Source organism: Tribolium castaneum, chromosome 9, assembly GCF_031307605.1.
Source record: "Tribolium castaneum strain GA2 chromosome 9, icTriCast1.1, whole genome shotgun sequence".
Lineage (NCBI taxonomy): Eukaryota > Metazoa > Arthropoda > Insecta > Coleoptera > Tenebrionidae > Tribolium > Tribolium castaneum.
The window spans coordinates 4,174,276-4,195,082 of record NC_087402.1 but is presented as its reverse complement, the minus strand read 5'-3'; the positions used below and the strand labels follow the sequence as shown (position 1 = coordinate 4,195,082).

At 38.8% G+C, this 20,807-nt stretch overlaps 10 protein-coding genes across 14 annotated transcripts in view; 3 read left to right on the top strand and 7 right to left on the bottom strand.

Annotated features, from left to right (window-relative positions):
• Window positions 1-20,807, top strand: part of LOC659849 (uncharacterized protein) — a 34,231-nt gene that overhangs the window by 1,965 nt on the left and 11,459 nt on the right. The gene's annotated exons all lie outside the window — the stretch shown is intronic.
• On the top strand, window positions 173-1,755 carry LOC100141534 (gustatory receptor candidate 58). Its single transcript, XM_001813044.4, has 2 exons — window positions 173-1,133; window positions 1,185-1,755. Exons 1-2 carry the CDS (start codon window positions 243-245, stop codon window positions 1,458-1,460), a joined length of 1,167 nt encoding a protein of 388 aa, XP_001813096.3. The 5' UTR covers window positions 173-242; the 3' UTR covers window positions 1,461-1,755.
• norpA (no receptor potential A) lies at window positions 1,468-5,826 on the bottom strand. 3 transcript variants are annotated; one of them, XM_001812649.4, is made up of 11 exons: window positions 5,515-5,826; window positions 5,271-5,468; window positions 5,106-5,185; window positions 4,576-4,815; window positions 4,123-4,526; window positions 3,643-4,073; window positions 3,445-3,595; window positions 3,000-3,397; window positions 2,298-2,953; window positions 1,990-2,251; window positions 1,468-1,945 (listed from the first exon to the last, which is right to left on the bottom strand). In XM_001812649.4, exons 1-11 carry the CDS (start codon window positions 5,677-5,679, stop codon window positions 1,688-1,690), a joined length of 3,243 nt encoding a protein of 1,080 aa, XP_001812701.1. In that variant the 5' UTR covers window positions 5,680-5,826; the 3' UTR covers window positions 1,468-1,687. The 3 variants fall into 3 exon arrangements, with proteins under 3 accessions (XP_001812701.1, XP_001812780.1, XP_008192056.1); XM_001812728.4 differs by lacking the exon at window positions 5,106-5,185 and adding an exon at window positions 4,907-4,986; XM_008193834.3 differs by lacking the exons at window positions 5,106-5,185; window positions 5,515-5,826 and having other exon boundaries at window positions 5,271-5,431.
• On the bottom strand, window positions 6,935-8,345 carry LOC103312731 (uncharacterized). The gene is made up of 2 exons (XM_008194156.3): window positions 8,020-8,345; window positions 6,935-7,982 (listed from the first exon to the last, which is right to left on the bottom strand). Exons 1-2 carry the CDS (start codon window positions 8,334-8,336, stop codon window positions 7,016-7,018), a joined length of 1,284 nt encoding a protein of 427 aa, XP_008192378.1. The 5' UTR covers window positions 8,337-8,345; the 3' UTR covers window positions 6,935-7,015.
• On the bottom strand, window positions 8,469-9,796 carry LOC107397791 (gustatory and odorant receptor 63a). Its single transcript, XM_015979299.2, has 2 exons — window positions 8,780-9,796; window positions 8,469-8,735 (listed from the first exon to the last, which is right to left on the bottom strand). Exons 1-2 carry the CDS (start codon window positions 9,632-9,634, stop codon window positions 8,469-8,471), a joined length of 1,122 nt encoding a protein of 373 aa, XP_015834785.1. The 5' UTR covers window positions 9,635-9,796.
• On the bottom strand, window positions 9,763-12,341 carry LOC113491619 (gustatory receptor-like). 3 transcript variants are annotated; one of them, NM_001366912.1, is made up of 2 exons: window positions 11,473-12,341; window positions 9,763-10,082 (listed from the first exon to the last, which is right to left on the bottom strand). In NM_001366912.1, exons 1-2 carry the CDS (start codon window positions 12,325-12,327, stop codon window positions 9,816-9,818), a joined length of 1,122 nt encoding a protein of 373 aa, NP_001353841.1. In that variant the 5' UTR covers window positions 12,328-12,341; the 3' UTR covers window positions 9,763-9,815.
• On the bottom strand, window positions 12,456-13,617 carry LOC135267146 (gustatory and pheromone receptor 32a-like). The gene is made up of 2 exons (XM_064359007.1): window positions 12,802-13,617; window positions 12,456-12,757 (listed from the first exon to the last, which is right to left on the bottom strand). Exons 1-2 carry the CDS (start codon window positions 13,606-13,608, stop codon window positions 12,461-12,463), a joined length of 1,104 nt encoding a protein of 367 aa, XP_064215077.1. The 5' UTR covers window positions 13,609-13,617; the 3' UTR covers window positions 12,456-12,460.
• LOC100141675 (putative gustatory receptor 28b) lies at window positions 14,015-14,995 on the top strand. The gene is made up of 3 exons (XM_064358867.1): window positions 14,015-14,095; window positions 14,246-14,680; window positions 14,726-14,995. The coding sequence occupies exons 1-3, from the start codon at window positions 14,015-14,017 to the stop codon at window positions 14,993-14,995; spliced, it is 786 nt and encodes a 261-aa protein (XP_064214937.1).
• On the bottom strand, window positions 15,028-16,214 carry Gr69 (gustatory receptor). Its single transcript, NM_001144127.2, has 2 exons — window positions 15,351-16,214; window positions 15,028-15,303 (listed from the first exon to the last, which is right to left on the bottom strand). Exons 1-2 carry the CDS (start codon window positions 16,212-16,214, stop codon window positions 15,028-15,030), a joined length of 1,140 nt encoding a protein of 379 aa, NP_001137599.1.
• Window positions 16,757-20,663, bottom strand: vir-1 (virus-induced RNA 1). The gene is made up of 5 exons (XM_961589.4): window positions 20,488-20,663; window positions 17,945-18,070; window positions 17,650-17,789; window positions 17,389-17,601; window positions 16,757-17,125 (listed from the first exon to the last, which is right to left on the bottom strand). The coding sequence occupies exons 1-5, from the start codon at window positions 20,546-20,548 to the stop codon at window positions 16,916-16,918; spliced, it is 750 nt and encodes a 249-aa protein (XP_966682.1). The 5' UTR covers window positions 20,549-20,663; the 3' UTR covers window positions 16,757-16,915.

The window sequence follows — 20,807 nt, the reverse complement described above, 5'->3', positions numbered from 1 at the left end:
TTCGGACCGAAATCCCGCGAATTTTAGTCCAGGAGTTTTCAATAAGGCTTCAGAAATAGATATCGGTGTCGACACCGCGTCTATGTTCAATATCTCGTTACATTAAGTCCTTAAGTATAATCAGAGCTCGACGAATTCCATTCGTTCATTGATTGTAACTTTCCGTACAAAAAACGCAACCTTACATAAACATTTTTCATTATTAAACGTATCGATTAATTGCGTTGTCACCTCGTTTGTAAATGAATTGTTTCATTATTATAATATTAAACTGTAAAATGTCATACAGACTGTCTCGCAATGATATTCGCTTCTTGAAAGTAATGTACAAACTTAGCCATTTTTTGTCAATCACACCAAACTACGATTTCGAAAATTTCGTGATCATTTCGCCTCGATGTGACAAAATTTCTGCAATTTGTTTCCTACTTTCGACAATTTTAGGCACTTGTTGGATAATCTACGTGCGCATTTACTGCAAAGAAATACGTTTTTTCGAAATATCGTTCGAAATATTGGGCTCTTTGGACAGTTTAATTCTCTTGATGGTGCTCGTGTCGATTATTTTAGGTTCGCTTAAAACAAAGGAATGGGCGAAATTGAACAACAAGTTCCAATATATCGACGAAAAACTCAAGACGCGAGACCAGAAAGAACGAAATTTGTTTAAAAATGCCTATTTCCAGCTCGTTTTGTCCATTTCTGTTTACAGTTCTTCAGTTGGCTACACTCAATATGTGCGTATCGCTGCGAAGGGTTTGCCAACTTTGAAACTGTTCGCTTTACATGAATTTTACGGTTTTTGCTATTTGTGGGTCCTGATTTTAATTTGCAACATCGCACTTGCGTTCAAGCAGAGGTACCAGCTGATAAATGAACAGATGGCTGTTCGAATTAATCCGAAAAATTGTGCGAGTTTTGTGATCGAAGTCCGAAAATTGTCGCGACTTTTGGGCGAAATGGTCGGTTTGTTTAATGACATTTTTGGTTGGCCGCTGGTTTTTATCACTGGGCGGTTCGTGATAAAGATTTTAGTCGCGTTAAATTTTTTTACAAGCACTTTGGAGATCGATAATTTGTACTTGAAACACAAGCTTGAAATTTCGAGTCTTGTCCAGACGGCAATTACGCTGGTAATTCGTTACAAAGTCACTGACTAAGGGAGTGGACTTGGGTTATTTTAGGTCGCTATGTGTGGTTTGGTTTTAATTTGTGACTCGGCCAAGTCTGAGAGTCAACAAACTGTTTTCCTGTGTTACAAATTAATGGAAAAATTCCCGGAAAGGTCGCACGAACAACAAGAGTTGTACATGGCGGCACAGGTGATTGAGAAAAGTGTTGCCAACTTTACGGCCGCTGGTTTTTTCGATGTTAAGCGGAGCACACTGTTTGGGATTTTGGCAACGACGACCACTTATTTGATTGTCACGATTCAGTTCAATCAAGGTTTAAATAAATAAAAGAAAGTCGGTGGAATAATTTATTACACATTTATATTTATAATCGGGGTACTTTACTTTTAAATTTTTCCCTAAACTTAACTGACATAAAATTTATATTTAGTAACATTTTAACCACAACAGAACGCTAGGAACAGAAATTTGTAACTATTTAGTACCAATTCCAATTTAAGGCGAGTATCTGAAACAAAACATCAAGACTAGAATAACACAGAAATATTTGGTCCTTAAGCAAAAAACTCGCTTTTGCTCGACATCTCATACTCCAACTCCTCATTCTTGTACATGTCGATCAGCTTCTGGATGTCATGCGACAGCATTTCCAGCTGCTTCTCGTGCTTGATCTTCAACTTCTCCTTCTCTTTGGCTTGTCGATTCGATGCAGTTTTTCTCTCTTCCAGAAACCGTTTCGTATTGTTTTGCTGCTTCTCCTTCAGTCTCCGCTCCTTGTCTCGCTTAGTTTTCAAGTTTTTATCATTGGCAACCTGGGGAAAAAATCAGAAAGGCACAAAACCGCACTGGTACTCACTTCTTTGGCAATTTCGACCGAAACTTTCGCTTGTTGACCGATCATCTCTTTAAATTCCCTGTCATGTTTGGCCTCTAATTGTTTCATTTGAGCAGCTTGTAAAATCACCATGTGACGCTTTAACGCGTCACGTTGTTCGTCCAACTGATTACGCAAAAATTCCCACTCTTGTTTACGGTGGCGCTCCATCAGGGCCGACCACTCGAGAGTTTGCTCGGTTACGAGCTTGCGCACCCCTGGGTCATTAACCAGATCAGTTTTGCTACAAAACCCAAACTTAGTTAAGGGTAAAACACCCAGAAACATACTTTTTGCCCTTGATTAACTTATCGATGGCCGAACATTGCGACTTTTGCACGGCGAGCTTCTCCTTCGTTTGCTTCTTTTTAAGCGTGTCATATTCTTTTTGCTGTTTTTTGGTGGTTTTCTGGAAGGCTTTGTCTTGTTTTATTGATTCTATGGTGATTGGTTCGAAAACAAGCGGTTCTTCCTTCTTCTCTTCTTTCTCTTTTTCCTTCTTTTCCGTTCCTTTATCGGTCACTTCGATTCCCATCGATGACATTTGTTCGTTTTGCTTTTGTCGGGCTCCGCTGAACCCCCGAGGGTCACTCAGTGCGGCCATGAAGTCCTCAAAACCATCCGGGACGTAGATCTTTAACTCAATGTTACAAAACAACATTGGAAGCGACATGGGGAAATTGGCTTCAGTTCTTAAGGAAATGTGCCGATAGCCGGCTTGGAGACCATCCAATGGCAAAATTCTCTGACCCAAAAGTCTGTTATTCTCGTCGTAAACCCCAAATCGTAGCACAGCCAAGTCCGGAAGAACCACTTTCCGGAAAAGAAACGGTTCTTCGTTATACACCGGATTCAAACCATTGGCCGGAACCATCCGAGTTCGGAACTCGCGTCGGATCGTATCGGTCGGCAAGCCGTACATATCGACCTCGACGTAGGTACCAACCTAAAAACACTAAATCAAACCTAGGATAATCCAACGAAAAGTCAACCTTTTTGTCGGACAAGAACTGCCCAGCGATCACCTGGACCGAACATTGGGCCGCAATAACGCCATCTACTGGACTTTCAGCGAACGGATCGAAAGTCCGGTCGGGACGTCGCATAAAATCCGGTTTTAATAAATAACCACAGTTGCCGTTGTACTCAAATTTGCCTTGATTGAGTTGCATGGGAAGATCGGAAGTTTGGAAATTTAAAGAGACCATTTGACAACCAGCATTCCAGAAAACCTGCGGCATATAGTTCGACGAGTTGGCCCGAGCGCCGCTCGGGTAAATGCGCGACATTTGGCGTTTGTTGTAATTGACGAACTCAATCGCCTGAGTCTTGAGCAAATTCAAGCCGACAGGTTCCGAAAAACTTGACATGTTGTAATGTATGTTTTTCTCTAAATGAATAAAATCAGAAAAAGTTGATAATTAAAATTGATAGTACCTTCCGCATAATCAAAACTAGTGAATTTGACAGGTTGGGCATAATTAACCATCGAACTCAACCACGGATGCACATTAGTAGTCGACCCCGTGTGTATTATAGGCGGCGCTGCGATGTCCCCGTCACCAGCCCCCCCATCGGGCGCCGGTGTCTAAATCATACTTTGCACGAGTTGCATACAGAATTTTCCCAACTTACTTCAGCCGAAATATCCGGTGGTATAGGCCGGTCTGCGGACGCACTCGCATCCTCTTTTTCCTCATCTTCGATAACGAACTCCCCCTGTCTGAACAACTCCAGTTCTTGTTTCTCCACCTCTGGTTTGAGTCTCTTATTCTTGATTAAAATTTTACGCTTGAGGCATGAAGGTGGCGGTAACGGGAGGCCTGGTTCAAGGGGATAGTCAGGAAGTGGTTCTTTGAGGAGCAAATCGCCCAAGATTTCGTCGCAATATTTCGCGAGCTTGTACTGTTGGCTTTTGCAGCAGTGGTTCTCAAAGGAGAGGATTACGGGATAGTCGGATGTTACGAAAGCGGTGTCTCGGATTGCGTAGATTACGTCTTTGAAGAGGATGTCCGTGCACATGGCGCGTCCGTGGGTTATGATCGGCTCCTCGTCTTCGCCTCGGCCTAAATATTTTGCTATTGCCCATTTTTTTGGACACGCTGTATTACTTACCGTCCCAACAGTCGAGTTCGACGCAGCGACACCCCGCCAGCAATACTTGTCTGTACATTTCAACGGAAGACCTACCGCCAAACTGGCGGCCACTTAAATACGTATTGTGACTAGAATTTATATAGTAGGCGCATAGAGGCTGGTCCATATCCATGTAGATGTCCAAACGGTCCAAAAACACCGGAGCGTTTTCGTCCGACATTAAATACCTAATCAGACCGTCTTTTGTCAACCTATTTGCTGCCTTCGCCTCCTCGTCTTGTTCATAAGTGGCAATTATTTCGGACGCTCGTTTCGCGTCATAATGTGGGTACAAAATTTCGTTCAAACGCGGGTCTCGCTGTTTCTCGTTGAGGAAATTAATAAACTGCTCGAGATTCATATAGTCGGCTTTGCCTTGCGTACTAGAATTTACAAAATTGGAATATAGTTTCCGTGATAGGAGCGCATTACATGCTGCGGAAGAGCTCCTCGATGTCGTTCCGAGGGCAGATTTTGTGATACAAAGTGTAGAATTTCTCGAAGGTGAATTGCTCGGGCTCCATGACTGCGTTTTTGCCGTTCGGTAGATCCAAGTCGGCCAAACACTGATAAACCAACTTTTCTGTACTTTTGCCGGAGGCGAAAGTACGCGCTACGACTTTGACGGGCACTTTACCCTTGGCATCGGTCAGAAAACCGAGTCGCATCCAACTGGAAAAAATCACTTGTGCCAATTGTTTCAAAAAAATTGTATGCAAGCAACACTAGCTACGTCCCCAAGAAACTATGTACAAAAACTCACTGTTTCATCAAGGCAGTTCTCGGGCAAACGTTAACAACTTTATTGTTGTGAGTAATGCTCCTCAAACCTTGCTGCCAGATCTGCAGAAGCCATGCAAAAAACAAATTTATAAACAATCAAGTGTCGCCGCAACGAAAACATGCAGAAGTTAGTGCAGACATTCACATGCGCAAGTTTTTCCCTAAATGCGGAAACTTACTGTTTTTTCAAACACGTCATCGGACAGAAGTTATTGGCTTTCACGTTATGTGTTATCTTTCGCAAACCGTCCAACCAAACCTAACATTGCAAAATTTTAATTTCGAAAAATCAACGTGGCCAAATTTATTGATTTTTTTACATTAAGGGAGGAGGCAAAACCCACCTTTGCCGTCTCGGCATTGGGGCACACGATGTGCTGGTAATTAATGTTGATATAGTCGGTCCCGCTACAGATGGTCAGCGATCTCTTCTCAAGATCGGGCCCGTGTCGGCTTTCGAGCTGGCTGAACAGTTTGAGGTCTTTGGGCAGCCCACCGGCCCTCACATCGCTCACTTGGCACAGTTCGATGACGTCGCCCTCCTAAACAGCCCCATGAACCCGCCTCCACACAAACCCGCCACCTCACCTTTCCCTCGCTCTTCCAATAGATGAAAAATCCGTACTCGTCCACCCGGAAAAGGGCTTTCCATTCGATTTCGTTGGGCTCCTCCGACCACCTGTCCACGACGCAGCCCGTGAGCAGGGGCTCCGGCACGGGGACATGCCAATCGAACTCGAATTTTTTCGTCATGATCGGCTAGATGCAAGACAATTAGACGATATTCATGGCTAGTTCAACGAAAAGTAAAAACGTTAAGCGGCGAGCACGAAAAACTCATCTTTGTGCAAGGGACATGTTTATTTATTTGACATTTACGTCAAATGTTACGTCAGACGTCAATAAGCGAGCGCGGCAATTCAGAAATAAAATTAACTAGACGCCCTCTGGTGATGACTTTTGAACTCTGTCGAAAACAGTAAAAATTCCACATTTAACTGACATTTAATGAATTGTTCAACAATTTTGCGTGTATAGTGTTAATTACTTACAATAGAAAGAATCACTTTAAAAGTACGTGGTGGTAAATACTAGCGTTGACTTTGGTTCTGTAGTTTTTCGCGGTATAAAGTGTTTATTGTTGGAACTTGAAAGTGGATAAAAAGTGAAAAATATTTAAATTTTGATTACAAAGTGTTATCAAACAGTTGTCTAATTAAAGATTATAAGTAATGGATCACAGTGAACACATAGTTTGGCTTAAGAAACCAATAAATTAGTGAAGTGTGTGTATTTTAGGTTAGAATTTTCCACTGAAAAAATCATGAAATACTGCGGTAAATCTACAAAACTACAATAAAGATTAACAACTGCTGATACATTTAAACGTAAATTATGCCAAAAGGTAGGCTTTTCAATGTCTTTGTAGTAATTTTCCAATAAAGAAAGTGAACCAAAAAGTCATTCGTTATTCGTGTTTTCCTCGTCATCTCTCATTTGTCAACATAAATTTCTTTGCATCAAAGATACAATAATCATTTCGCATAGACAATGCAATAATTGTGAAGCCCCAAAATTCGTACAACGCTCAAAATATCCGAATAAACATTTTCCCGCCATTTATGGTTACTGTTTTCGACCTAGCTCAGTGGCGCCCCCAACGGTAATTTTACTTCCGAATTTTGTATTTGGCAGGAGGTAGCGGAACAGTGGCTTACGCAGGGGGCCAAAATTGCCAGAATTTGACAAAACCGCAGAATAAGCAGTTTCAATAAGGAAACTGGAGTCTCTTTTTGCAATAATAGAAATAAATGAAAAATTAATGTTCTAATTATATAATAATATAATATATATTATATATATTATTTTTGTAAAAATAAAAAGTCTTACCGCCCTGCCTCGCAGAACCGTCTGTCATTACTGTAACCAAGCCGATAAAACGTTTTCTTGACTCGTCTATTATTATATCCTCCGTAATTTAATTAGCAATAAATCAATAATAGCGCACTTTAATCCTTTTGAGACGCTTTATTAACCGAATTACATAACAAGAAACACATTACACGTTCATATTTGGTTCCAAAATAATTTATTTTGTTTTATTAAGTCGCTTTGTGCCCAATTTGGGTTGTTTCTTCCCTGACCCACCTATCGAGCCAACGTTCTTAAACCCATAAGGGGGCATTTCTACCAAGGTTTTATCCCCGACTAGAGTTTTACCAGCCATACTTGCATTCATATGATTAAAGGTGTAATAGGGTGGTTTAGTTTTTGATTTTTGGGTGGTCGAAGGGGCCGTTTCATTCACAATCATACTATAGAACGGTTTCTGGGCACTTTTCGCCGTTTGATTCCTGACAGGAGTGCCTGTAGCGGCCTGGTTATAGGTGTTTCCCGGTGTTACTTTTGCGGAATCGCGTGACCCCTTCGGGGTGGAAGCACCCTTGGGTTTGGTGAAAGTTAGGGATCCCTTAGGAGTGGAGGTACCCACGGGTTGGCCCAGGTCTAGGGACCCTTTGGGCGTGGACGCGGCCACAGGTTGGCCCAAATCTAGGGACCCTTTGGGGGTGGAAGCACCGATGGGTTGGCCCGCATCCACTGATGGTCGGAATGTATAAGTAAAATCGTCGTAAGTTGTGCTATCAGCGAATTGGTCTCCGTATTCTTGGTACATTATTTCGTTGATTGATAATTGGGCGGCGTAGTATAGTCGTTCGACGGCGATTGCCATCCAGTCAGCCACCGAAATTAGGAAAATCCCCAACTTGTCGGGGTTTTCCCGGCTGGGGATGTTGACTTTTCTCAGGACGCACAATTGCTCTAAAATAATGTCCGAAAGGTATCTCAGACGGATCGAGACCAGGGGAGGCACCGGGTTTTCAACAGCGTACGAAATGCCGCATTTTAGCAGTCGTTTGAATAGTTTATACGCCTTTTGTCTTTGCTTCTGGTGGTGTTTCTCCTGGAGGTATTTCCGAAGCTTCTGCTTCAGTCGTTTACGCATTGCTGCAGCTTTCGCTTCGGCGCGCAATTCTGCAAAATATTTCGCAGTTTCCCTGAGAAAATTACAGGTTTTCTCTTTTAAATACTCACTCTGGGGACATGGCGTATAGTTGCTGTAGCAACTCCTTCAAGTGTTTCACTTTTTCTTTGGGAAGGTGGTACGCGTGTTCGTTCCATAGCGCGAGGAAAATTCGCTTACTGGGGGTTGAAAGTTCGTCGATTCGGGTGTTACACCATGTCCTTTTTTTCGGTTCTTGGGGAGGTGGAGGAGGATAACCGGCTCCTTCTTCAACCTCTTCGGGCACGTCTTCCTCCTCCTCCTCCTCGATGGGGGACTCTTGACGAGGTTCATTGGTGGGTTCGTCAGTGTCGGTGACGACTTCGTCGGCGATTTCGTCTTCCGCCATCGGAAATTTTCAACGCAAAATTTTGAAGAAATTGACAAAAATAATTTCAATTTGACATTTCACCTAGGAGATGACAGAAACTGGGGGCAAAATAAATGAAAAGGCAAAATCAATCAATATTGTTTTTTGTAATTAGCTATTTTTAAACTGGATTAAAATAATTAAATAAGTGGTAGTAACACTAATAATCCCAAAAAACGTGCTTTTGTTGATTTCGAAAAAATCCGAAGCTGTGAATTTGATAGGATTATCCGAAATCTCCTTCGCCAGCAAAATCAATTCTCTCCTCTCACTCGAACTATCAGCGAAGTCCTTTTGTAACTTGTAGCACAAATTCGATATTTTGTTGCCAGAAGAAGCTGCAGAATCGCACGTTAAAATAACAAAAACCAAGCAAACCTAAAAAATTGTTAGCCAAACCTAATTAAAATTTTTGTTCATACCGTCATATAAGCGACAATAAATAAATTGGTGGCCACCAAATCGGCAAAAGGCCCTTTCTTTAGCGTGAAATCCGAATTTAGGGCCAACATTGTCAATTGGAGACTCTGCAGTAGTTGTACCACTCCTCTCCCGATGAAAAAAATCAAAGGCCATCCGAAAATTTTATTAAAACAGACGACACTCTCGGAAAGAATTCGCCAAAAATGACCGCTTTGTCTAATAAAAGTTGTCGACGGTTTCAAATGGTTTTGTAACTCTCTGCTAATTTCATCAAACCGGCATTTGAAAGCCGTTGTTAAATTACAAATCAGAAAACACGTGAAAAACTCATACGTGTAGCAAACTTGGCTTAAAATGTGCATTTTCGAGAGGACGATGTCCGGAAGCAATTTTAAACAACTAATTGTAACGAATAAATTGTTAAGTAAATAGCCACACAAGCTTAAGACAAACTGGACATAACAATTTCGCAAAAAATTTGATTCTTTCTTGTGGACGTTGTTGAAATGCTCGTCGATAAATTGAAAATTTTTGTTCATCTTTGACCAGAACGAACCACTGAGAAGGGAAGAACTTATGATCATCACAATCGGGTGCAGAAATAGAAAAAAGAAATTTATTAAATCGAGGATGAAAAAAGTCGGTTCTTGCTCTTTAATATGTAGTGAAGAATTATCAATAAATGTTATCCCACTTAATACGGATATAGCACACGCGAGCAAAAGTGCGTAAATTTGGTGAACTCTGGGCCGATTTATGACTTTTTTTTCAAAATTGTAGTCCGGGGTCACAGCTAGATAGCTGCCAATAGTGTAGGGAATTTTCATAAAACGGATATCTTTCTTCGAACTCATTGCACTAACACGCCAAACACACTAATCCATTAGTTTCCGTCCCCTATTTATATATGAAATTTTGCTCATCTATCAGTTAATCACTTAATTGCCATTGCCTGTTATTTTGGGTAAATAAAAAACAATTAATTTGTGAGTATTTTTATTTTATTGCAAACACAACGGCCCAAAAATAGCACAATTAGCTATTTTTAAACTGGATTAAAATAATTAAATAAGTGGTAGTAACACTAATAATCCCAAAAAACGTGCTTTTGTTGATTTCGAAAAAATCCGAAGCTGTGAATTTGATAGGATTATCCGAAATCTCTTTCGCCAACAAAATCAATTCTCTCCTCTCACTCGAACTATCAGCGAAGTCCTTTTGCAACTTGTAGCACAAATTCGATATTTCGTTACCAGAAGAAGCCGCAGAATCGCACGTTAAAATAACAAAAACCAAGCAAACCTAAAATTTTTTTAGCTAAACCTATTTTTGGTTTTTGTACGTACCGTCATATAAGCAACAATAAATAAATTGGTGGCCACCAAATCGGCAAATGGCCCTTTCTTTAGCGTGAAATCCGAATTTAGGGCTAACATTGTTAATTGGAGACTCTGCAGCAATTGTACCACTCCTCTCCCGATGAAAAAAATCAAAGGCCATCCAAAAATTTTATTAAAACAGACGACACTCTCGGAAAGAATTCGCCAAAAATGACCGCTTTGTCTAATAAAAGTTGTCGACGGTTTCAAATGGTTTTGTAACTCTCTGCTAATTTCATCAAACCGGCATTTGAAAGCCGTTGTTAAATTACAAATCAGAAAACACGTGAAAAACTCATACGTGTAGCAAACTTGGCTTAAAATGTATATTTTCGAGAGGACGATTTCCGGAAGCAATTTTAAACAACTAATTGTAACGAATAAATTATTAAGTAAATAGCCACACAAGCTTAAGACAAACTGGACGTAACAATTTCGCAAAAAATTGGGTTCTTTCTTGTGGACGTTGTTGAAATGCTCGTCGATAAATTGAAAATTTTTGTTCATCTTTGACCAGAATGAACCACTCAGAAGGGAAGAATTTATAATTATCACGATCGGGTGCAGAAATAAAAAAAGAAAATTTATTAAATCGAGGATGAAAAAAGTCGGTTCTTGCTCTTTGATATGTAGTGAAGAGTTATCAATGAATGTTATCCCACTTAATACAGATATAGCACACGCGAGCAAAAATGCGTAAATTTGGTGAACTCTGGGCCGATTTATGCCTTTTTTTTCAAAATTGTAGTCCGGGGTCACAGCTAAATAACTGCCAATAGTGTAGGGAATTTTCATAAAACGGATATCTTTCCTCGAACTCATTGCACTAGCACGCAAAACACACTAATCCATTAGTTTCTATCCCCTATTTATATATGAAATTTTGCTCTTCTATCAGTTAATCACTTAATTGCCATTGCCTGTTATTTTGGGTAAATAAAAAACAATTAATTTGTGAGTATTTTTATTTTATTGCAAACACAACGGCCCAAAAATAGCACAATTAGCTATTTTTAAACTGGATTAAAATAATTAAATAAGTGGTAGTCACACTAATAATCCCAAAAAACGTGCTTTTGTTGATTTCGAAAAAATCTGAGGCTGTGAATTTGATAGGATTATCCGAAATCTCCTTCGCCAGCAAAATCAATTCTCTCCTCTCACTCGAACTATCAGCGAAGTCCTTTTGCAACTTGTAGCACAAATTCGATATTTCGTTACCAGAAGAAGCCGCAGAATCGCACGTCAAAATAACAAAAACCAAGCAAACCTAAGAAATAGTTAGCCAAACCTAACTTTAGTTTTATACGTACCGTCAAATAAGCAACAATAAACAAATTAGCGACCACCAAATCGCCATAAATCCCTTTCTTTAAAGTGAGATCCGAATTTAGGGCCAGCATTGTTAAGTGGAGACTCTGCAGCAGTTGTGCCACTCCTCTCCCGATGAGAAAAATCAAAGGCCATCCGAAAATTTGATTAAAACACACGGCACTCTCGGAGAGAATTCGCCAAAAATGACCGTTTTGTCTGATAAAAGTTGTCGACGGTTTCATATGGTTTTGTAACTCTCTGCTAATTTCATCAAACCGGCATTTGAAAGCCGTTGTTAAATTACAAATCAAAAAACACGTGAAAAACTCATACGTGTAAAAAATTTGGCTTAAAATATGTATTTTCGTGAGAGCGAGTTCCGGAAACAAATTTAAAGAACTAATTGTAACGACTAAATTATCAAGTAAATAGCCACCCAAGCACAGGGCAAACTGGACGTAACAATTTTTGAAAAAATTGGGTTCTTTCTTGTGGACGTTGTTGAAATGCTCGTCGATAAATTGAAAATTTTTGTTAATCTTTGCCCAGAATGAAACACTGAGAAGGGAAGAATTTGTAATCATCACGATCGGGTGCAGAAATAGAAAAAAGAAATTTATTAAATCGAGGATGAAAACAGTCGGTACTTGTTGTTTCATACTGAGTGTAGCATTATCCACAACTGTTATCCCACTTAATACAGATATAGCACACGCGAGCAAAAATGCGTAAATTTGGTGAACTCTGGGCCGCTTTATGACTTTTTTTTCAAAATTGTAGTCCGGGGTCACAGCCAGATAGCTGCCAATAGTGTAGGGAATTTTCATAAAACGGATATCTTTCTTCGAACTCATTGCACTAACACGGCAAACACACTAATCCATTAGTTTCTCTCCCCTATTTATAAGTGAAATTTTTCTCTTCTATCAGTTAATTGCCATTACCTGTCATTTTGGGTAAATAAAAAACAATCAATTTGTGGCAATTTTATTGCAAGCAGGTACAGTTTTGTTGATTCGCGAAATCGCCATTAAACTGGACCAGGACGAGAGAATACGTAGCCACGGTCCCAAAAATAGCAAAAAGGGCACTTCGATTAATCTCGAAAAAACCAGCCGCTGTGAAAGTAACCGTATTCGCCTCCAGTTGTTTCCCCAAATTAAACAATTCGTTTCGGTCGACAAGACTCTCGAATTGTTCTTGCAATTTAAAACATAGAAAAACCGATTTTCGACTTTCTGTGACCACGAAATCGCAGGATAACATAATAGAAGCGAGAGTTAACTGAAATTTGGTCCTGTAATTTAGTTAAAATTGTGCAATCTTACCGAAATATAGATTCCTAAGATTGTGTTAGAAATGGATAAGTTGAAGGTGTTGTTCAAAATGTAGTTTAAACAACGGAGGATTTGATTTACGTTTTTCGCAATTATTAGAAGGAAAACCCATCCAAAAGTCGTATTAAAAGCATGCACAGTTTCGGCCAAAACTCGCGATATTGTTCCAAGTTTTCGGAAAGAATCAGTTGTTTTTGCAAAATTGAAAAGCCGGTTCATAGATTTGTATTTAGTGTGCAAGTTTGACGCAATATTTATGAACAAAAAATGGACCAGGATGTCGTATAAATAACAAAATTCGTGGACCACGTATACGAAGTCCATCCAAGAGCCCACTTTTTCCACCACCATCATAAGTACCATGTAATAAATCCCGTAAACGAAAATCAAACCATACAAAATCAATTGTACGTAAATATTTTTCCAAAAATTTCCATCTTCGGAGCAATTACCCAAAATTTTATCTAAGGTTTGCAAATTATACTGTAATTGGAACCAGTGGTCCGTTTTTCCGAAACAAGTCCGGATGACGAGACCCAAGGCCACACCCGTCAAAAACAATTCGTTCAAGTTATCTAAAGTGAGGTGAGTGGGTGTGAACAGGCCTTTAAAGTGATAATGTCTCATGTAGAGCGAAACTATTATTGCAAGTATGATAATAAATATTATCAAACAGCCTTGGATTTTACGAAATCTGGCTTTTTCGATCTGGGATTTTGCAAAATTGTACGCTGGAAACATGCACAAGTTTTCGGAAATTTTGTAAATTGTTTGTAAAGGCAGGTCTCGACAAGCCATTGTTGGAATAATTTTTCAAGAAACGATTGAAAATTTTGAAAAAAAATTATGGATTCTTCCCTGAAACAATTTTAATTACCGTCTTGTCGAAAATTTAATCTGAAATGACCTAGTTCCTATAATTTGATTAACCGGATAACAACAATTTAATTAAGTGATTCTATTTATTTATGTCATTTGTGTAATAAACGAGTCCAAAACAACACATTTATCTCACTTCAATATGCAGTACTTGAAATTATCCAAAAAAGACATACGATCATTTGATGTAATTTACAAAATAAATACTATTTTGGGCATAAGTCCCAGTTACGATTTCAAAAACGACAAAATAATTTATCCAAACGTAAGCAGATTTTACGGAATTTGCCTGTCCACTGTTTTATTGGTTCTACAATTCACCTCAATGCAGGATTCGTTCCAATATATCAACAGAAGTGAACTCATAACGTCGAAAATAGTCAGTTTCGTCAACAGTATTTTTCTGGTAATGTCCGCAGTAACAATAATTCTAAGTTCCCTTATTTTCAACCAAGAGCAGTGGTCTTCACTCAATAAAAATTTCCAATTTATCGACAAAAAACTGAATAATCGGAACAGCAAGTCTCGGGTATTTTACGAAAATGTGAACTTCCAGTTTGGCTCGATTTTGGCTTTGTTTGGGGTTGTCCAAATTTATATTTTTTCTGGATTTATAGTCCCGTCAGGCGTGGTGTATAAAATTGGCTATTGGTTGCACCAAATTTGCCACATTTGTGAGCTCCATACCATTTTTCTAGTCTGCAATGTGCTCACAGTTTTCAAAATTCGGTACAAAGACTTGAACAAAGCGCTCGAATCGAGTAAAATCTCAGTCGGTTTGATTCGGGACACGGCGGTGCTTTACCGGTTGTTGGCCGACAATGTCGCCAACTTTAACAAAATTTTCGGCTGGTCCTTGATTTTCCTTTTCGGACGAATCGTGCTACAGTTGTTATCATCGCTAGGTTTCCTCCTCTACGCGTCCAAAAAACAATTCACGTTTGAGGAAACGTTCGCTATAATACACCTTTCAGTTTTCGTCTACACTTTGGTAAAAATTTGAATAAGTAACGCAAAAATCGATTAAAAATTGCAGGTTTCTGTTATTTTGATTATAATGGGCTGCGACGTTGTCGCTTCAAATAGCCGCAAAACGGCCGAAATGTGCTACAAACTGCAAGGTTTTTACCCCGAAGAGGCGCCCCAAAGAAAGGAATTGCTGCGGTTTGCGAGTGAGTCTCGAGGCAGTGTCGCCAAATTCACAGCGGCCGATTTTTTCGAAATTGACAGAGGCACGTTCTTTGGCATTTTAAGCACTACCACGTCGTATTTTATCATAATGATACAATTTAATATGTCGCTGTAATTTATAAAAAAAGTTTTTGTCCCAAATGATTTTTATTTAGCTGAGCTTTGATTGAACTGCAAAATAACAATGAAATAGGTGGTTGTGGTCCCAAAAATTCCACACAGGGTGGCTTTATTTATTTCGAAGTAGTTTCCGGCAGTAATATGGACGATGTTAGCTGACACGTGCTGGGCTAGTTTGAACAATTCTGTGCGTACTTCTGAATTTGTAACAAACTGTTCTTGCAATTTGTAACACCAGGAAATGGTTTGTTTGCTTGCGATCGTACAAGCGTCACAAGTGACCATAACTAGACTTACAGAAACCTGTAAATAAAAAATTGTTTTTTGAAAAAAATAACATATTGTTTTACCAAAGTATAGATGACTAGGCACAAATTCGCGGCTAGTAATTTTTCTTTGAACTCCTCATTTTCCGATTTTAAATTATTCGTGATAAAGTTGAGACACGTCAGAAGCTGGACTATACTTTTCCCGGTGATGAGAATGAGACAAGTCCCGAAGACGTCGTTAAAAAGTGCCACGGTCTCGCTCAAAAGTTGCGAAAGACTCCCGATTTGTCTCAACGAGACTATGATGTTTTTCTCCTCACTCTCCTCAATTCGGAACAAATTGTTCACATCATCGTATCTCAATTTAATTCCCAGCGACAGGTTGTAGGTGAGAAAATGCAACAAAACCACGTACAAAACACAAAATAAGTGCAGAGTGTACGCTTGCAGGGTCACAACGCCCATTTCGCAAATCCACACATAAGCTAGAAACACCGTCGCTAAAATGTACAAAATCACATAGACGAAAAACTGGACCGAGACGTTTCGTAACAAATTCGTTTCGTGCGAATCGCGGTTTTTCAAAACTTCGTCTATGTACTGGAGATTGTTGTTCAAGCGGATCCATTTGGCCGGATCGCAAAAACACGAGTTCAGAATCACTTGAAAGGCCAAAGCGACGATTAGAAATTCGTCCAGATAGTCTAGCACTAAGTGGGTTATGGTGTACAATCTTCGGTAGTATGTATGCCGGACGTAAATCGAATATGCGGTCCCTGCTGCGATGATTGACACCAGGACAACACCTTGGATTTTTTTCCAGAGGGATTTTTGCGAGTCAGGTTTCTCGAAACTGTACGGGGGGACGATACCGAAAATGTTACAGATCTTGTAAAAGAACGACAAGGATCTGATGTCCTTTTTGGAGTAATTGAAATAACACATAATGCCAACTAGCTGTTCAAACACGGTCTAGCACCAAAGGCAATTAGGCTGGTGCATAATTTATCACCAGATCGATAGTTTTTAATTTATCCTTAGACAAATTAACTTCACTCGATCAAAGGAATGCATTGTCATTCTAAATAATGCGGCACGATCCCCGTATTTAGATTTCTATCTTTAAATTGAATAAAACTCCTCTATTTCTACCGCTTTATACAATTTTGGGTTGGGTGATTAATTTAAAAAATTGGTCCTTATTTTTTATTCATTGCAACCAGTAATAAGAAGATTGGGAAAGTTTTTAAAATTACTGTTTGTGAACCAATTTGTGAAACAAAAAACGTCCATCATTAGGCAAATGAAAATTTCTTATCAGATAATGACCGGTTATTGAGATGTCAACAGAACTAGCCATTTCAGGGACGCTTCAACACGTAATGGAGTGAAAAAGGAACATTTAATTAGTACAAAAGTGAAAAAATAATTAGAGCGATGTTGTTTACGGAGAGATGAGTGTGTGAGAGCGAAAAAATGGTCAAAAGTAGGAAAAGTACGAATGATTTATTCAATAAAAATAAATAGTCATCACCAACAAATCAATTAGTACACAAATGCAAAACAGAATAAATAAATAAACACATAAATAGGATCTTTGGTAGTCTCCGATCTCCTATCAGTCTTTCCTCCCTAGCCCGCTCCAACTATCTCGGACTTGTGATTTTCTCAAAGGGCGTTTTCGATTCGATCGCGAAAACTTCGGCGTCCGGATTAGTCGGCGCGCCAGCGTCGGCTAATACCTGATTGACGTAAGTATCGCGACTCAAATCGATCGCATTATCTTCTATGCTGTTCATCGTTTCGAGATTGCTCCATTCGCCATCAGGTTCGTCAAAGGTTTCGCCCTTGAAGACCTGGTGCAGAGAAAAGGAGAAAAGTGCAAAAGAAACACACAAAAGTTGGGTGTTAGTAAAGATAAGCGTTGAGTTAGCCACAACTAAAAAAATAGTTGTGTAACAAGACTCTTTATTGTTAAATCAATTGTACATTATTTCGCACAAAATAATGCAAATCGGGCTAGAATACGTAAAAATTAAAATTAAAAAAAATGTTAAAAGGGGGATATTTCATGCGTTTAGGCGGCTCGTAATTTTTCGGGAGCATTGCTATTACCAACCTCGATTTCTTTGTTTTTCGGAATTTCGTTTTCGAAACTGCTCTCGACCGACTCGATATCTTTGGTGGTTATTTCTTCCGCGTTTTTCTCGGTTGTTAGTTCGCTAGAATCGGGGAGAACGTCAATTATACGCACTTTGAAGAAAGCCCCACCGAGATCGCCCTCATGTTTGTATTCAGTTTCGTTAATAACAACCTTGTGACCATCGATTACCTAAAAATTATCACAATTATTGTCCGATAATCCAATTAACGGCCATACTTTTGTAACTGAAGTTGTGTTGCCTTTACCCAGGTCGATATCAGGGAAACCTGGGAAAGGTGCAGCAACTCCTGTATGGTTACCAACGGGCAACCTGTTCAAAAGGTACTCCATCTGCTGCCGCATGCGGGCCATCATTCCTGAAAAAAAATTAAAACAACCACTAAACCACGACATTGTCACGACGCAAATAAAATAAGAAAACAACAAAACCCATCTTTTTATATAATTGGTAATTAATCTAGTTAGTGGGTGTAAAGCCTACTTGCAACCTTGCAAACCCAAATCAAGTTACCTGCGAGACTTTCGAAAAGCCCATCAAAGGGCCTTAGCCAAGGTCCGCCCCCGATGACCCCCGTATCCACAATACCGCCACCTCCTTGCTCCTCAAGTGGAACATACTCGACTTCGTCTTTTTTGGCTAGAAAAAACCGAAAAAGTTACAATTTTTCCAAGGCCTTTGCAGATGAGTAAACAATTTAGTCATCATCGCTTGCACGTTTCAATTAATATCCGCATCCATGTAAAGGACGCGGATCGCTGATTTGTATTGCAAGGACGTTCCAATATCGGCAAAATGCAGCATTTTTGCCAAAGCAAGCACGTGAGAGTTTTTCGGTAATTTACCGGCGAGAAATTCGCACTTGACAACAGAATGGGATTGCTCAAAGGTTAAGAGGTCGAGTAAACGGGTACTTTCTGCATATGGGCGTTGTAGGTCAGTTTTATTGAAAGCAATGCAGTTTGTTGACCTCAGAATTGTTATTAAACGCGATTCGATGAACCGTTGACAAAGGCGGATCGAATGCGAGCGGCCATTCTCATTAAATAGTATATAGGTGCAGAAAAACGATTTATTTGCGAAATATCCGATGCATTTTCTAGTTTTTGTACCAGAGGTTATTAGGTTATTGTTGATTAGGATGCGTGTTTTCCAGTTTGGTGTAAAATTTGGGTTAGAGATTAAACCTTGAGAATTTGACGGGGTTGGCACACTTCTGTCACAAGCGTGTCCTTTTAATTTATAAATAAACAATGAAATAAAAACATTGCTAACAAATAAATAAACAATAAAATACTTATAATTTATTATGTTTAAACGAACTGAGCACAGAAACATAGTTTTGCAATTCTTAAATAATAGCTATAAGACCAAGCGAATTGAATTTTATTGTCGTGCCATTTTTTTTTCTATAGCATTATTCACCAAAAATGGCCGACCGACTCTGCAATGGTGACAGAAGACATTGAACTAAGCAAAAAAAATAAATGCACATTTTATTTATTTATTAATTTATTGCCAATGCTGTTAGTTTATTAAATGTTTGTACACCATAAGAAACGTGCAATTGGTAATATTTTTTCAACAGGTATTTAATTAATTTACAAATTCCATTCTGACGCCAAAAGTATTCACATTAAACGTAAATTGGAAAGATTTTAGTTCAAACTAATTCCCATTTTCTGACACAATTTAACTGATAAAAATCTCTTTGTTTTGTTAAATTTGTTGGCTTATACTCGTAATGCTCGTAATTTATCCAATTTTCAACTTCACCTATTCAAAATGTAGCTCAAGATGAAAATTCGCGAAAAATGTTTCGGTTTTTTTTGGTACGTTCTACACCTATTCACACCCTAAATATAGAATTTTTGTTGGTATATTATAATTTTATAATAAAGTTTTCATATCTCGCCTTTTTTCTGGCTTCAGTCACCCTTGCAGCAAAACTTTTTTTTAATAAAATTGATTCTAAGTTAGAAAATTACGCAAAATCCACTAATTTTAATTTCGTTAAATTATTTTGCAGCTCGATTTATTTTTCACTTACATAGGCCTAAGTACCTGAATTAATGAACTGGTAAAATTTTACTGCAATTAAATCGTTCCAGAACCGGGCCTGAATTATTTAAAAAAATATGATTGGAAATAAAAATTGCTATTTGTTTCTTCTAGAAAACGTAACAGATGTTAAAAAAACGATACCAATTTGTAATGGCTTATTGTTTTATTTTAATTCGGCAAATTAACAATACAATAACGATAACCTCGAAAAATAACTAAGTTGGTACATTCTTTTAGCACCAAGCATAGTTACAAGTTTATTTTCCCAATTTTCAAAACAAATTATGGAAAAATAAGTACTTCTGGCCTCGTTTATTTTTTAAATGAGCTGTACATCTTAATTTAACTCCAATCTCACTTCTGAGTTTAGTACAGTCATCGAAAATTTTGCAATGTGGTTGGTTGGGAAAAAGTACGGTACAGATTTTTTTTTTGGGATTACAAAAACAATTTATTAATTTTTTAATTTCCCCGTTTCCTCTGCCAAAGATTAAGTAATAAAATCGCAAATAACATACGCGAAGCCGGATATGCGACCTAAATTTCCTCGATTCTAACTCCATAATCAAAGTTCTTTTTTGATAAACGTTAGAAAAAAATGTCGGTGGCAATTCTATGAAAATTCCAAGGCCGCATATTATGAAAATCAGCCTTTTAATTGTCAATTATTTTATGGTCTCGATGTACCCATCCGAATAACAAATCAATGAGGATCCTTGAAGCGACTTGTCAGCCGGTCATTATCAATCGTTTCTATTATTGAAAATCGCGTACCTGCATAACTATTATCACATAATGAGCTCGTAATGACAACAACCACCATTTGGAGTTTCCTGTAACTTTCAATTTGTTTAATAGGGGCGATAACTGTTTTGAATTCGAGTGTTTTAACACATTACTATAAATCAAAAATCAGAAAAAAATTCTAGAACACCATGACTAACGTTAATGTAATTACGAGTCCTTGATTATAATTGAAGAGCTTCACTTACCTGGAAGGGCACAAACTGCCGCCAAAAAGGCCAAAGCCACAACCACTCCAGTCACTCGCATTTTGCCAAAAAGATTCGAAAATTTTGTGGAAAAAAAAACTTGCGCTGAAACCGCTCAGTCACTTCGACGCGAGTCGCTTCTGCTTATGCAGAAAACCAATTTCAGTCGACCAAATATAAAAGACGGGGAGATGACATGCGTTTGACGTATTTTCAAACTCCCACCATTCAGAAAACTCGCGCCGACTTTGAATTTTTCGAATGATTTAATGTTTATTTCCGTGCGATTTCAGCCCACGCAAAGTGCTTGACTACCCTTT